Genomic DNA, 17,476 nt, shown 5'->3' with positions numbered 1-17,476 from the left:
TTTTAAAGTTCCAGTCTTTTTACATAAACTATAACTCCAATTTTGTGTAGCTCCTTTCTGGGAGACTCATTTTCCAATTAGTCAGTATGGCACAGAACGACCCAGTTAGTGGTAAAAGGCTGTTAGGCGTCTCTGTCAACAGCCAATCTGTGTTGTGTTTAAATGGAGGAACTCAAATTCTCTGGTTAAATTACAGGACTCCTCAGTTCATATTTTAAGAACATATGTAGAGTAGCATTATCTGTGCATTTCATACATGTTGATCAGATTTACATAAAACCTATTAGCTAACGTTAGCTACTGTAAGATAGTGTTAGCTAACGTTAGCTACTGTAAGATAGTGTTAGCTAACGTTTGCTAGTGTAAGATAGTGTTAGCTAACGTTTGCTAGTGTAAGATAGTGTTAGCTAACGTTAGCTACTGTAAGATAGGGTTAGCTAACGTTAGCTACTGTAAGATAGGGTTAGCTAACGTTAGCTACTGTAAGATAGTGTTAGCTAACGTTAGCTACTGTAAGATAGTGTTAGCTAACGTTTGCTACTGTAAGATAGTGTTAGCTAACGTTTGCTACTGTAAGATAGTGTTAGCTAACGTTAGCTACTGTAAGATAGTGTTAGCTAACGTTAGCTACTGTAAGATAGTGTTAGCTAACGTTAGCTAGTGTAAGATAGTGTTAGCTAACGTTAGCTACTGTAAGAGTGTTAGCTAACGTTAGCTACTGTAAGAGTGTTAGCTAACGTTTGCTACTGTAAGATAGTGTTAGCTAACGTTTGCTACTGTAAGATAGTGTTAGCTAACGTTAGCTACTGTAAGATAGTGTTAGCTAACGTTAGCTACTGTAAGATAGTGTTAGCTAACGTTAGCTACTGTAAGAGTGTTAGCTAACGTTAGCTACTGTAAGAGTGTTAGCTAACGTTTGCTAGTGTAAGATAGTGTTAGCTAACGTTAGCTACTGTAAGATAGTGTTAGCTAACGTTAGCTACTGTAAGATAGTGTTAGCTAACGTTTGCTACTGTAAGATAGTGTTAGCTAACGTTAGCTAGGGCTAGCTACCTTATAGTCGTCAATGTATTGTAAAAAAATGTCGGTGTATTGTATCATATTGTGTTATAAAATACATTTGTAGCTGAGTTAAATTACATAAAATTAACAAACTGTTAATCCCATTTTGTTATATTCTAATTCTAATATTCTACATTATAGAATACAGTGTTAAATGAAAACAAACGCGTGAACTTCCTCTGCTACCAACTCTGGTATTGGACTACACAGTGACCTTGACATTTAGGAAATTGTGTGCTGTTCTCTAATGTTGATCTGCAGTGTATATGAAGGTGAGCACATATATGAAGATGATCACATATCAAGATGAACATATATATATGAAGATGAACACACATATGAAGATTGTTCATATATGTAACTATCACATATATGAAGATAAGATAATCACATATATGAAGATGATCACATACTTCTGCTACTAAAACATTATGAGTAAGGAAGAAAATACTGTGTAGGGCCTTTAATTGTGGTTTTGCTCAGTAATTGAGGCGTTACTCATTGATTATTGTGCTTGTACTCAGTAGTTGTGGCAGTACTCATTGTTAATTGTGGTTTTACTCAGTAGCTGTGGCAGTACTCATTGTTAATTGTGGTTTTGCTCCTGGATTAGTGAGGGCGTGGTCATTAACCACAGTAGTGGATTAATTCTCGGTGTTTGACCATGTCTGCGTCGGGCAGTCAGCGATGGTCTGGCTCAACAGCAACTGCCACAGTGGTGTGTTGCAGTAGCATTATGTTGACCTTTGGCGGTTCAGGCCTGACAAACCTGTGCTCCGCACTTCCTTCTACCTTTCCTGTGAGTCTTGCTAACAAATCCTGTAACCTTTAGAACAGTGCATGTCTCGACCTCACTAAGAGTGTTCGCACCTTCCCAGAGCTTCCTCACAGGGATTAACAGGGATTAACCCTAGTTCAGTGGTCTTGATTTTTAATCCCTCAAACTCTCCAAAGAATCTTTTTTATTCAAAAGCAAACTCAGAGTATCTGCACCTTCTAGCACACACGTGCATGAACAGAGGAAAATACACACACAGCAGCCGAATGAAATATCCCTCTTGCTGTGCAGGGAGTCAGAGAGGTTATAGTAGTGTTGTAGTAGTGGGGTGTTGAGGTGTAGTAGTGATGTGTAGAGTTGTAGCAGTGATGTGTAGAGTTATGGTGATGTGTTGATGTGTAGAGTTATGGTGATGTGTAGAGTTGCAGTAGTGATGTATTGAGTTGTAGTAGTGAGGTGTAGTAGTGATGTTTAGAGTTGTAGTAGTGAGGTGTAGTAGTGATGTTTAGAGTTGTAGTAGTGGGGTTTAGAGTTGTAGTAGTGAGGTGTAGAGTTGTAGTGGGGTGTTGGTGTAGTAGTGATGTGTAGAGTTGTGATGTGTAGAGTTGCAGTACATGGGTTTAGAGTTGTAGCGTTGTAGTAGTGATGTACTGAGGTGTAGTAGTGAGGTGTAGAGTTGTAGTAGTGGGGTTTAGAGTTGTAGTGAGGTGTAGTAGTGATGTGTAGAGTTGTAGTAGTGGGGTGTTGAGGTGTAGTAGTGATGTGTAGAGTTGCAGTAGTGGAGTTTAGAGTTGTAGTCATGTGTAGAGTTATAGTAGTGATGTATTGAGTTGTACTAGTGAGGTGTCGTAGTGATGTGTATAGTTGCAGTAGTGGGGTTTAGAGTTGTAGTAGTGATGTGTAGAGTTGTAGTTGTGGGGATTAGAGTTGTAGTAGTGATGTGTAGAGTTGCAGTAGTGATGTAGTGAGATGCAGTAGTGATGTGTAGAGTTGTAGTAGTGGGGTTTAGAGTTGTAGTAGTGAGGTGTAGAGTTGTAGGGGTGTTAAGAATCTCTGTGCCTTTTTGCCTTCATCTGAGCTGAAATCACAGACAGTGGTGAACACAGAGCACTACGGAGAGGAGATCAGTTCCCTTACTTACTGGTGCCAGGTAAATAACCTCTTATTCAATGTCAACGAGACCTAATTCAGTGTCACCCGGGAGTGAGTAATGGACTCCAGGAAGCTGGAAGGAGTTTACAGTCCCGTTATCAACACTGGAGCCACTGTAGTGGGGCAGCAGAGTGCACCACACAGGACCTCTCTGGGACTGAACAGAACACATGTGCGTGTGTAATGAAAGCACTTCTGTACTATCTGAGGAGGGTAATGAACCTCAGTAATGACCTACAGCTGTACTGTAGAGGGCATCCAGACTTGTTGAGGGCTGTGGAGTTCCTGTAGTCTCACCCAACATACCGCACACTCACATGGACAATCTCACCCAACACACCCCAGACTCACACCCTCACCTTGTATGACACATAGTCAATCTGTTCTCTGTTACCCAGCCATGTACAGTAGCTCACACTGTGCAGTTGGACAGAGCCTACTCAAGGTTGCTGTGTTATTAGATCAGTTAGATACTGAATCTCTGCTGTGTATGAAAAGTGGTGCACAAATAAACTTACCTTGTCTACTGCTTTAGTGTGTATTATACAGTGTCCAGGGTGTGTGATGTGTGTATGACAGTGTGTGTGGTATGGAGTATATTTAGTGCATGAATTACTGTTGGAAGTGGCTAAAGATTTTCACTCACTTTCTTGTGGGTCTCACCTCACAACATCTCAATGATGTTTTCTTTACCTCTTATTTATTCAGTTCAAAGACACTGTATTTAAACACTGATTTACTCTCCAACCTGTAGATCTGTGTGTGTGTGTTTGCTGAAATATCATATGGTCTTAATGTTGATGGAGTTGGCTCAGTGTTTGTGGAGTGTGTGTGTGTTTTACTTATGTCTCTGGTCTGATGATGGCAGGCAAGTGTGTGTATGTGTGTGTGTGTAAGCAGGAGTAATGCTGATGGCAAGTTGTGTGTGTGTGTGTGTGTGTGTGCATGTGTTTTACTTATGTCTCTGACTGATAATGGCAGGCAGGTGTGTGTATTTGTGTGTGTGTGTGTAAGCAGGAGTAATACTGATGGCAAGTGTGTGTGTGTGTGTGTGTGTGTGTGTGTGTGCGCGCGTTACAGGTGTACCCAGGTCTGATGCTCACAGCAGGTGTTATCCACTACATCCTGAACCTCCTCCACATCACTGTACACATCCGTGACGTGTGTGTGTTCCTGGCACCTGTGTTCAGTGGCCTGACTGCCATTTCCACCTTCCTCCTGACGAGGGCACTGTGGAGTCAGGGAGCTGGCCTGCTCGCTGCCTGCTTTATCGCCATCGTGCCCGGATACATCTCGCGCTCTGTCGCTGGCTCCTTTGACAACGAGGGCATCGCCATTTTTGCCCTGCAGTTCACATACTACCTTTGGGTAAGAGCCACAAACAGTACAGACACAACAGAATAACACACAGTACAGACATAACAGAATAACACACAGTACAGACATAACAGAATAACATACAGTACAGACACAACAGAATCACATACAGTACAGACACAACAGAATCACATACAGTACAGACACAACAGAATAACACAGTACAGACATAAAAGAATAACATACAGTACAGTCATAACAGAATAACAAAGTACAGACACAACAGAATAACATACAGTACAGTCATAACAGAATAACATACAGTACAGACATAACAATCACATACAGTACAGACATAACAATCACATACAGTACAGACATAACAGGACCATACAGTACAGACATAACAGAATAACACACAGTACAGACATAACAGAATAACATACAGTACAGTCATAACAGAATAACATACAGTACAGACATAACAGAATCACATACAGTACAGACATAACAGAATCACATACAGTACAGTCATAACAGAATAACAAAGTACAGACATAACAGAATAACATACAGTACAGACATAACAATCACATACAGTACAGACATAACAGAATAACATACAGTACAATCATAACAGGACCATACAGTACAGACATAACAGAATAACACACAGTACAGACACAACAGAATAACACACAGTACAGACATAACAGAATAACATACAGTACAGACACAACAGAATACAAAGTACAGACACAACAGAATAACACAGTACAGACATAACAGAATCACATACAGTACAGACATAACAGAATCACATACAGTACAGTCATAACAGAATAACATACAGTACAGACATAACAGAATAACATACAGTACAGACATAACAGAATAACAAAGTCCAGTCATAACAGAATCACATACAGTACAGACATAACAGAATAACATACAGTACAGTCATAACAGAATAACAAAGTACAGTCATAACAGAATAACATACAGTACAGACATAACAGAATAACATACAGTACAGTCGTAACAGAATAACATACAGTACAGACATAACAGAATAACAAAGTAGTCATAACAGAATAACATACAGTACAGTCATAACAGGACACCATAACACACAGAATACTGTACTGTAGTAATATAACACATCTTCATACCATGCTGAGTTAACACAGATTCCTAAAATACTGACATAACACACAGATTTATACAATACCAAACAACCTCATACAATTCTCCAGAAACAGAAAGCTTTATAAAGTACTAATATAACTGTACTTCTGTACTGGACTATGATAGCAGACAGGTCTGTACTGGACTATGATAGCAGACAGGTCTGTAGTGGACTGTATCAGGCAGGTCTGTACTGGACTATGATAGCAGACAGGTCTGTAGTGGACTGTATCAGGCAGGTCTGTATTGGACTATGATAGCAGACAGGTCTGTAGTGGACTATGATAGCAGACAGGTCTGTAGTGGACTGTATCAGACAGGTCTGTACTGGACTATGATAGCAGACAGGTCTGTACTGGACTATAGCAGACAGGTCTGTATTGTACTTCTGACAGATTTAGATTCAAACTTCAAAGCCTTGTGAAGAATGACACTGAATATTTGCTATCTGATCATCTTCATCTACTAAGTAGTTAGAAACAGGCTTCCTTTAATCTACTTTAATAGAGTGCAGGTCTTTCTGTAATAACCATATGCAGTAGTCCTTTTGCCCACTGTATTAATCTTATATTAATACAACACTAACACATTCATATGGACAATATTGATTTTAAAGGATCTATGAGAATTAATGAGGCTTTGGCAGCTTTCAAAAACATGATGGTGTACTGTTAAAGTGGATCAGAAAGTCCAGCTACTCCCTGGGTTGGAGCAGGTGGTGTTGGAAGGTGTGGGTCTCTTTACTGCTGTAATTCTCCTCACAGCATTCCGAACAGGAACGGGAGAACCACAGAGGACGTGTACACTTATGCTGAGAGATGGGAGCCATTTTCTTATGTCAATTGGAAACACTCATAAAAACTAAATATTGCAACATACTGCATTGCCTATATTGTAAACAACTTATGTTATAAATAAAATGTTTGAGATGTCAGCTACCCCTAGTGTCCAGCTTACGGAAAATGGTATGCAAACACTTCACACTACAACATTTCTGCCCTGTGCCATTTAATCTCATTGATTAAATAAAATAAATAATATACATTAAATTAAATAAAATTTTATTTCGAACACATAGACCTCCATCACATTTTCTCTCTCTCTCTCTCTGTCTCTCTGTGTCTCTCTCTCTTTCTCTGTTTCTCTCTTTCTCTCTCTCTCTCTCTCTTTCTCTCTCTCTCTCTCCCCGCCCCTGTACCCTGGTTCTCTAGCCAGTCTAGTTTTTCATGCCACTGAGGTCCACACACACACTTCACGGCAGTTACAAAGCTGAGGACACCTCTGACATTTAGAAAAGTGTGATTGAAACATTCATCCTGTTGTCACTCTGAGGGACCCGTAGTTTCGTTTCTTTGAGCGGTTTCACGCTGATGTATTGAATCTGGGAAGGATGTTGTCAGAAGCTGCCTCATGGTGAGGTGTGGGTTGCTGGACACTAATTCATGACATGTCATCCAAAAAAACACCTCAAACTCAGACAGTGAAGGACTAAAGGTTTCATGTAGAACAGAAGGAGGAGGGTGTTCACCAAACACTTAATTTAAATGATGTGTTTAAGAGGCAGAGCATGTGGGCAACCTTGAAGCCTTCCTGCAGAGAGCTTTGAAGTTTCCCTGCACCCCTAAACATTCATAATAGTGAAGATGTTCAAGTGAGCTGTAAGAAGCTGAGGAAGACAGAGGGTCTAGCCCAGACATGTGACGCAGTCCTGAGCTGGGCTGAGACGACTCTGAATGTGACACTGTTCTGTAGGTACAGGTGGCAGTTCCAAGCTGATATCACTAATGATGTGTCCTGTTTAACAAACAAGGGCCCCAATAACCCATACCCTAACCCTTATTAACCCTAACCCTTATTAACCCTAACCCCTATTAACCCTAACCCTTATTAACCCTAACCCTTATTAACCCTAACCCCTATTAACCCTAACCCCTATTAACCCTAACCCCTATTAACCCTAACCCCTATTAACCCTAACCCTTATTAACCCTAACCCCTATTAACCCTAACCCTTATTAACTCTAACCCCTATTAACCCTAACCCCTATTAACCCTAACCCCTATTAACCCTAACCCTTATTAACCCTAACCCCTATTAACTCTAACCCCTATTAACCCTAACCCCTATTAACCCTAACCCCTATTAACTCTAACCCCTATTAACTCTAACCCCTATTAACCCTAACCCTTATTAACCCTAACCCTTATTAACCCTAACCCCTATTAACCCTAACCCCTATTAACCCTAACCCCTATTAACCCTAACCCTTATTAACCCTAACCCCTATTAACCCTAACCCTTATTAACCCTAACCCTTATTAACCCTAACCCCTATTAACCCTAACCCCTATTAACTCTAACCCCTATTAACTCTAACCCCTATTAACCCTAAGCCTAACCCCTATTAACCCTAAGCCTAACCCCTATTAACTCTAACCCCTATTAACTCTAACCCTTATTAACCCTAACCCTAACCCCTATTAACTCTAACCCCTATTAACTCTAACCCCTATTAACTCTAACCCTTATTAACCCTAACCCTAACCCCTATTAACTCTAACCCCTATTAACTCTAACCCTTATTAACCCTAACCCTTATTAACCCTAACCCTTATTAACCCTAACCCCTATTAACCCTAACCCTTATTAACCCTAACCCTTATTAACCCTAACCCCTATTAACCCTAACCCCTATTAACTCTAACCCCTATTAACTCTAACCCCTATTAACCCTAAGCCTAACCCCTATTAACTCTAACCCCTATTAACTCTAACCCTTATTAACCCTAACCCTAACCCCTATTAACTCTAACCCCTATTAACTCTAACCCCTATTAACTCTAACCCTTATTAACCCTAACCCTAACCCCTATTAACTCTAACCCCTATTAACTCTAACCCTTATTAACCCTAACCCTAACCCCTATTAACTCTAACCCCTATTAACTCTAACCCCTATTAACTCTAACCCTTATTAACCCTAACCCTAACCCCTATTAACTCTAACCCCTATTAACTCTAACCCCTATTAACTCTAACCCTTATTAACCCTAACCCTTATTAACCCTAACCCTAACCCCTATTAACTCTAACCCCTATTAACCCTAACCCTTATTAACCCTAACCCTAACCCCTATTAACCCTAACCCTTATTAACCCTAACCCTAACCCCTATTAACTCTAACCCCTATTAACTCTAACCCTTATTAACCCTAACCCTAACCCCTTTTAACTCTAACCCTTATTAACCCTAACCCTTATTAACCCTAACCCTAACCCCTATTAACTCTAACCCCTATTAACTCTAACCCCTATTAACCCTAACCCTTATTAACCCTAACCCTAACCCCTATTAACTCTAACCCCTATTAACCCTAACCCTTATTAACCCTAACCCCTATTAACTCTAACCCCTATTAACTCTAACCCTTATTAACCCTAACCCTTATTAACCCCTATTAACCCTAACCCTTATTAACTCTAACCCCTATTAACTCTAACCCCTATTAACTCTAACCCCTATTAACCCTAACCCTAACCCCTATTAACTCTAACCCCTATTAACCCTAACCCTTATTAACCCTAACCCTAACCCCTTTTAACTCTAACCCTTATTAACCCTAACCCTTATTAACCCTAACCCTAACCCCTATTAACTCTAACCCCTATTAACTCTAACCCCTATTAACCCTAAGCCCTATTACCCCTAACCCTTATTAACCCTAACCCTAACCCCTATTAACTCTAACCCCTATTAACCCTAACCCTAACCCCTATTAACTCTAACCCCTATTAACCCTAACCCTTATTAACCCTAACCCTAATAGGGTTTATTAACTCTAACTCTAACCCCTGTTAACTCTAACCCTTATTAACCCTAACTCTAACCCCTATTAACTCTAAGCCCTATTAAATCTAACCCCTATTAACTCTAACCCCTATTAACTCTTACCCCTATTAACCCTAACCTCTATTAACCCTAACCCCTATTAACCCTAACTCTAACCCCTATTAACCCTAACCCCTATTAACTCTTATCCCTATTAACCCTAATCCCTGTTAACCCTAACCTCTATTATCCCTAACCTCTATTAACCCTAACCCCTATTAATCCTAACCTGTATTAACCCTGACCCCTATTAAACTTAACCCCTATTAACCTTAACCCCTATTAACCCTAACCTGTTAGCCCTAACCCTAATCTCTATTAACCCTAAACTGTATTAACCCTGACCCCTATTAACCCTAACCCTAACCTCTATTAACCCATATCCTAACCTTAACCCCTACTAACCTTAACCTCTATTAACCCTAACCCCTATTAACCATAACCCTAATCCCTATTAACCCTAATCTGTATTAACCCTGACCCCTATTAACCTTAACCCCTGTTAACCTTAACCTCTATTAACCCTAACCCCTATTAACCATAACTCCTATTAACCATAACCTCTATTAACCCTAACCCCTATTAACCATAACCCTAATCCCTATTAACCCTGACCCCTATTAACCTTAACCCCTGTTAACCTTAACCTCTATTAACCATAACCCTAACTGTATTAGTGCAGTCAGGTGCACATGGCAGAGTTAGAATATCTACAGGAAGTAGGTTAAGGAAGTAGAGCTTAAGGCTGGAGCACGTCACTGCTGTACATTGTGGGACAGGCAGCTCAGTTAAAGTGCTCTATTGTACGAGTGCTGTCCATGGTACTGAAGACCACTGTGGTACTGAAAAACCGCATAGTACTAAGAACCACTAGGCATTGCCCGTAATGTTCCTGTGGACTGAGCCACGTCCTCTGGCACTGAGCCAGGTGGGCTGGTTTGAGCCGGAGCTATCCGTGGTCCTCGGGTGTCATGGGACTGTCGCTGTACAGACCGTTTCTGCTAGACAGTGGACTGGAATTGCACAGTGTGTGCAGGGCATGTCAGGTGTGAGCTATGGGTAGACAGAGCTGCACTGAGTCTGCATGAAGCCTTTCCCACTCTCATTCTACACCACTGAAATGGGACTCAGTTCAATTTTATTGTTATTCCTCACATGTGCAGTATAACATAGAGATTAAAACTCACTGATCTCACAACAGCAAAGGAAACCACCTACAGATATGACACACAAAGAAACACACACACACACACACACACACACACACACACAGTGTAATTACGAGAAACAGTCAGTAAGCAGCCGCATACTGACTTGTACCACTGCAGTGAGTACAGCTGTCATGCTATTTCTTCCATACCACGTGTGTGTGTGTGTGTGTGTGTGGGTTTTATATTTTATGCATTTGATTACCTGCAGGTTGAATTGTTCTAATCAGATCTGTTATTTCAACCATAATTGGTCCATTATTTTCAAATTTACATAGAGCACACTGACACAAACATTCATACATCACACTGACGCACACAAACGTACACACACGCACATACACACAGACCAGACTTATGCACCAGCACACGTATGCATTGCCACACATACACTGCACTCGCTCGCACACACACATACAAAAGCATAGACAAGCACATACACAAGCGAAGGCTTAGGCTATTGAACACTCACACACCAGACACACATTCCATCTGATATTAACTCTCCCTGTCTTTGTGTCTCCGGTATCTCTCCTGTGCTCTCTCCCTCTCCCTCTTCCTCCCTCTCTCTCTCTCTCCCTCACTCTGTCATTTCATTATCTCTCTTTCTGCTTTCTGTCTCTTCTGCCCTCATATCTGTATCAGGCAGCTGCACCCTGTGTAGTCATTATCAGTTGATCTCCTCATGCTGTGTGCATGTGTGCGTGTGTGTGTGCATGTGTGTGCATGTGTGTGCGTATGTGTGCGTGCGTGTGTGCGTGCGTGTGTGCGTATGTGTGTGCGTGTGCGTGTGTGCGTGTGCGTGTGTGTGTGTGCGTATGTGTGCGTGTGCGTGTGTGTGCGTGTGTGCGTGCGTGCGTGTGTGCGTGTGTGTCTCTCTCTGAGACACACCCAGAACAGTCTCTCTCTGTGACACAACCAGAACAGTCTCTGACACACCCAGAACAGTCTCTCTATGTGACACACCCAGAACAGTCTCTCTCTGAGACACACCCAGAACAGTCTCTCTCTGAGACACACCCAGAACAGTCTCTCTCTGAGACACACCCAGAACAGTCTCTCTCAGTGACACACCCAGAACAGTCTCTCTCAGTGACACACCCAGAACAGTCTCTCTCTGTGACACACCCAGAACAGTCTCAATATAGTTCGTAATAATTAGATAGTGATCTATACCGCCCTTGTAGCAGCAGGGAAATCACTCAGTGAACTGATGAGAATATAACCTGAAAACCCCGCCCAGCGTCTGTCGCCGTGGTTCCCTCGTCTGGCCTCCTTGTTTCATTTTCTCTTCCTGTTCCAGTCCTTGTTTTAGTTTCAGCCTGGGTTCAGTTATTTTCCTGATTTTTGGGTGTTACTTTCTGATTTTATCATGCTTCCTGGATCTGTTCGTGTTGGCTCTATGACCCTGGCCCTGATATTGGGTTTGTCTGTAATCTCTCTTCTTCCAGCATGCATCCGCCTGGAGTTTGCTTAATGTTACTCAGTGGCCTTTATGTTCTGTTCCAGCCTTGTTTTCTAACCAGCTCTCCTCTTTAACAAAGAGGGATCTTAATCATTGCTATCAGCTGATCCTGGAACAGCTGGATAAGACGTGCGTAGACCCTCTGATCAACAGAGGGCTGAGGACGGTATCCCCACAGACCCCGTCCAGCTGAGGTCGGTATCCCTAGAGACCAGCTGAGGTCGGTATCCCCAGAGACCAGCTGAGACCAGTGTCCCCACAGACCATGTCCAGCTTAGCGTCACTGTCTGGGTGTTGTAGCAAAACTCTTTGCTTTAACAAAGCAAAGTTCCCATGGTGTATTAACCATGAAAAACAATATGGGAGTGATTGGTGGTGGTATTGTGACTGGTGGTAGTAGAGTGACTGGTGGTACATTTAAATGTACATTTACATTTATGGAATTTAGCAGACGCTCTTATCCAGAGCGACTTAAAAAGTGCTTTGTCATTTACTCTTAGAATATATCCTAGTACAGTACAGTAGGTTAGAGTCCAATATACCAATGAACTAGAATACTGTAGAATACAGGGATCACTGTTGATACCTAGAAATACAAAATACATATAGTCTATCTTAAACAATAAGTGCAATAAACAATAAGTGCTAGAGTTTGTTAAAAAACATAAACAATACCCTACAATAAGTACTAATTTAATCAGTCAATAAGGCAGCAGTGTCAGTTGTCCTTTAAATATTCTGCAAATAGATGGTCTTCAGTCTGTGTTTGAAGACTGCAAGGGACTCTGCTGTCCAGACAGCAAGTGGGAGTTCATTCTACCATCTTGGAGCCAGAAAATAGTCTCCATGCTTGTCGTCCATGAGACCTGAAGCAAGGTATTTCAAGCCAAACCGTACTTGAGGTTCGAAGTACTCCAGGTACGGATCGGGCTTTGACCATTGACCTCATGTATGAAGGGGCTGGTCCATTTTTGGCTTTGTAGGCAAGCATCAAGGTTTCAAATCTGATGCGTGCAGCTACAGGGAGCCAATGAAGGGAGCGCAGCAGTGGAGTAACATGTGAACTACGGGAGATTGAAGACCACTCGTGCTGCTGCATTCTGGACAAGTTGTAGAGGTTTGATGGCTCTTAGAAGAAGACCAGCAAGTAGTGAGTTGCAGTAGTCTAGCTTTGAGATCACAAGAGACTGCACAAGCACAAGGGTAGCTTCCTGCGAAAGAAAGGGTCGAATCCTTCGTATGTTACAAAGGAGGAATCTGCAAGACCGGGTTAGATTAGAAACATGAGTTGAGAACGACAACTGGTTGTCCAAAGTTACACCCAGGCTACGGGCAGCTTCGGATGGTGATACCAGGGAGTTCCCAAAGGAAACAGTGAGGTCATGGTAAGGGTTGGGAGTACCTGGCATAAACAGAAGCTCAGTTTTACTGGGGTTGAGCTTCAAGTGGTGGACTGTCATCCATGACGCAATGTCAGTCAAGCATGCTGAGATACATCTGGAGACCTGCGTGTCAGAGGGTGGAAAAGAAAGAAATAATTGAGTGCTATCAGCATATCAGTGGTAGGAGAAACCATGAGAAGATATTACATCACCAAGAGAACGAGTATACAAAGAGAAGAGAAGGGGGTCCAATACTGAGCCCTGTGGAACACCAGTGGAGAGTCACACGGTTTGGATGTGGACCCCCCCATGTCACCTGATAGGACTGTCCATCCAGATAGGACTGAAACCATCTCCAAGCAGAGTCAGTCACACCAAGCCTGGAGAGAACAGAGAGAAGAATGTTGTGGTTCACTGTGTCAAAGGCTGCTGAAAGGTCTAGAAGGATCAAAACAGATGACTGTCTGGCAGCTTTAGCGGCATGAAGTTTCTCAGTCACCACTATGAAGGCTGTTTCTGTAGAATGTGCTGGTTTGTAGCCAGACTGATTGGGATCATGCAGCTGGTTCTGGGTGAGAAAGAGAGACAATTGATTATAAACTGTTCATTCAAGGGCTTTTGAGAGGAAAGAGAGAAGTGATACCAGTCTGTAGTTGGTAACGCTGGAGCTGTCATATGTGACCTTCTTGAGGATTGGTACCACCCTGGTGGTTTTGAATGCAGTAGGCACGTATCCATAAGATGAGGAGTTGTTGATGATGACAGAGATGAAAGGAAGCAGATCTCTTGCGATTGTCTGGAACAGAGCGGAAGGAATTGGATCCAGCAGACACGTAGTCGGATTGCTGGAGGTCAGGAGTTGAAGAGTTTCATCTGTGGAGAGAGGAGAAAAAGAAGTCAGAGTTGGATGTTGGGGAATGTTGGTTGGAGGAGTGAGAACAGAGGAAAAGGACTGGAGGATTGCTGCAACCTCCTCAAAGAAGGTGATGAAATCCTCCGGAGTAAGAGATGAGGAAGGAGGGGGAGGATTAAGGAGAGAAGAAAAAATAGTGAAGAGCTTGCGTGGATCAGATGATGATGATGATTCAAATTTCTCTCTGTAATAGGATGACTGCAGATGTTACTTCCAGTGAGAACTTGGAAAGGAGAGACTGGTATGAGCTGAGGTCTGAATCTACGTGAGATTTCCTCCACCGCCTCTCTGCAGTCCTTAGTTCTCTCCTGTGGCAGCAGAGTGTTTCTGTTAGCCAGGGGGCAGGTGGGGAGGACTCAGCAGGTCTAGAGGAGAGAAGGCACAGAAGACTCACTGATGAGGAGAGTGTAGAAATGAAAGAATTTGTAACTGTATCCAAAGAGAGAGAAGACAGAGAGTCAGGGTGAGGAAGGATGGACACAATAGTAGAAGTAAGGGAAGAGGGAGTTACGGAGTGCAGATTGTGATGGAAGGAGGAGGAACATGTTGGAGAGGACTGGATGGAAAGAGAAGGAAGGGAGAGAGAGAAGGATAGAAAGTGATGGTCTGAGAGGTGGAGGGGGGTGACTGCGATGTCTGATGTTGTGGTGGTGCGGGTGAAGATCAGGTCCAGAACATTGTGAGTCGGAGGAGAGTGGTTGAGGGTGAGGTCGAACAGCGGAAGGATGCAGGAGGAATGCAGCTTGTCTGATGGAAGGTTGAAGTCTCCAAGGAGAACGAGTGGATTTCCTTCAATGGGGAAATAACTCAGAAGGATGTTGAGCTCATCAATGAAGTGATCTGGGGAACCTGGAGGGCGGTAGATGACAATGATAAAAGGTTTGGTGGGGAAAGACACTGTAGAGTGGTGTAGAGTGTACTGGTGGTAGTGGAGTGACTGGTGGTAGATGTTTGACGTGATTAGTAAATCCAGGTCTATATGCAGATGTTGGTTGATCATCACTGAACAAAAAACAAAGTTGTTGAAGCAGGGAGCTATGAGGGAATATAATGAGAACAGTAAAGCAGCCTTGTCCCTCATTCACTCCTTATTGGAGAAGTCTTGTCCCTCACTCACTCCTTATTGGAGGAGTCTTGTCCCTCACTCACTCCTGATTGGAGGAGTATTGTCCCTCATTCACTCCTTATTGGAGAAGTCTTGTCCCTCACTCACTCCTGATTGGAGGAGTATTGTTCCTCATTCTCTCCTGATTGGAGGAGTCTTCTTTACTCTCTCCGGATTGGAGGAGTCTTCCCCAAACTCTCCTGTGACAGACAGATTGGCAGTGGCTTGGAGAATAATTCTCAAGAGCTTCCTGAGGTTCAGCAGGTGTTGTAGAACAGGAAATCCCCTGTATTACTGAGAGGGAGACAGAGGGGATGTCCACAGAGGCATCTGAATAGTCTCAGAAGCTCAGACATTTCATCCTCGAGCTGGAGAGCGACAAGATGAGCTCTTCTCTGTGATCTCATACTCATTCACTCAATACATCGGCGTCTGCTCCCTCGCTCTCACTCCCTCCATCTGTCTATCTCTCTTTCTCGTTCTCTTGCTCTCCCTCATCCTCCCTCCATCTTTCTCCTTCTCTCTTCATCTACCGTATTATTATATGTTAATAGTAATTACCATGAAAATAACAGTCATTAACATGAACGAATACTTGGTGTCCAGATGAGAAAAGTAAAGAAGAGAAGATAGATAGATAGATAGATAGATAGATAGATAGATAGATAGATAGATAGATAGATAGATAGATAGATAGATAGATAGATAGATAGATAGATAGATAGATAGATAGATAGATAGATAGATAGGACAAAGAAGAAGAAATATTAAATGGTTAAAGAAATAAATACATACAGTGGTGTGTGTGTGTGTGTGTGTATGTGTTTGTGTGTATGTGTGTATGTGTGTGTGAGTGTGAGTGTGCATGTGTGCGTGCGTGTGAGTCTGTGTGTGTGTGTGTGTATGTGAGTGTGAGTGTGCATGTGTGCGTGTGTGTGTTTTGTTTGGGTGGGCTATTGGCATATGCATCACCCAGCTAAAGGGTTTTAGTGAAGTATTCTGCGTATTTGGTTGAATGTTTCACATTCAGTGTGAAAGTGCATCTCTGTCTCTACAGTGTCTCTGTTACACCGCTGACAGAGTCTCTGCTCTGGATAACTGTGATGTCTTATCAGCCGGTCTGGACGGCCAGGCTGTGTTCACTGAGTCTGTACCTTGTCAGCGTGGTTCTGTGTTTAATGTCAATCACTGTGTACAGGTGGTCTGCTACAGTGTACTGACGTTTTAGGGCCAGATAATACTGCAGGTTGCTTTGTGCTTGTGTGTGTGTGTTCCAGTGGATGATGTAGTTGTGTATTTCTGGAGAAGCTGCTTTTCCACTGTAGGGCTGAAAGCATTTGAGCACATACGTAGTTCAACACGGGCCTTATACCGGGCTAGGTGCGGCTTCCTTACACGAGTATGTAACTGTGACCTCATGACCATTCAGAAAGGAAGGATGTGACTGGCTGCTTCTACAGGAGTAGACCTCTTCTTCTGTCTTCACCCCCGCTGACATTCCGGATTTCACCATGTCCTGTGGTGTTTTGCACACATATAAAGAGACCAAAAACAGTCCAAACAACTCCAAAATATCCAACCAGTCAGAGATATGATGTGACGAGAGTAGATTATGACAGGAGTTATTATGATGAGAACATGTGAATGTGTTTTTCACATTCACTGTCAGGGTCCAGGTCTGTCAGTACTGCTCCAGCAGGTCCAGCTTCTGCTAGAGGTTGTGATGTTCTGATGTCCTGATGTTGTTCTGTATTTAATATATTTTGTTTTATAATGACCATGTCAGTCACTGGGTTTTCGTTGGTTTGTCAGTTGTTTTTGTTTAGTTTGGTCTTCATTTCTTCAGTTTTGATTATTTGCTTTCTTCTTTTTCGTGCATTCTTCACCCAATCTGACCAACACAACCTATTAATGAGATTAATTATACTATTAATTCTATTCTTAATTAATACTACTAAAGTTATACTAATAACCCAGAGCCCTTCCCTAGATTACCTCTGTAGCTCCTGCAATTAT

The 17,476-nt window shown here is 42.4% G+C and overlaps 1 protein-coding gene across 3 annotated transcripts in view; it reads left to right on the top strand.

The window, feature by feature from the left end:
• The window catches only part of LOC113568279 (dolichyl-diphosphooligosaccharide--protein glycosyltransferase subunit STT3B-like), a 101,419-nt gene that overhangs the window by 50,042 nt on the left and 33,901 nt on the right, over positions 1-17,476 (top strand). For all 3 annotated transcript variants that reach the window (XM_035523303.2, XM_081711791.1, XM_035523304.2), the window contains one exon: positions 4,073-4,360. In XM_035523303.2, coding sequence (XP_035379196.2) covers positions 4,073-4,360 — 288 coding nt within the window. The remainder of the gene's footprint in view (positions 1-4,072; positions 4,361-17,476) is intronic.

This window comes from Electrophorus electricus, chromosome 4 (assembly GCF_041902795.1).
Source record: "Electrophorus electricus isolate QZ-2024a chromosome 4, ASM4190279v1, whole genome shotgun sequence".
NCBI classification, from domain to species: Eukaryota; Metazoa; Chordata; class Actinopteri; order Gymnotiformes; family Gymnotidae; genus Electrophorus; species Electrophorus electricus.
This window is presented reverse-complemented; position numbering and strand designations above follow the sequence as displayed.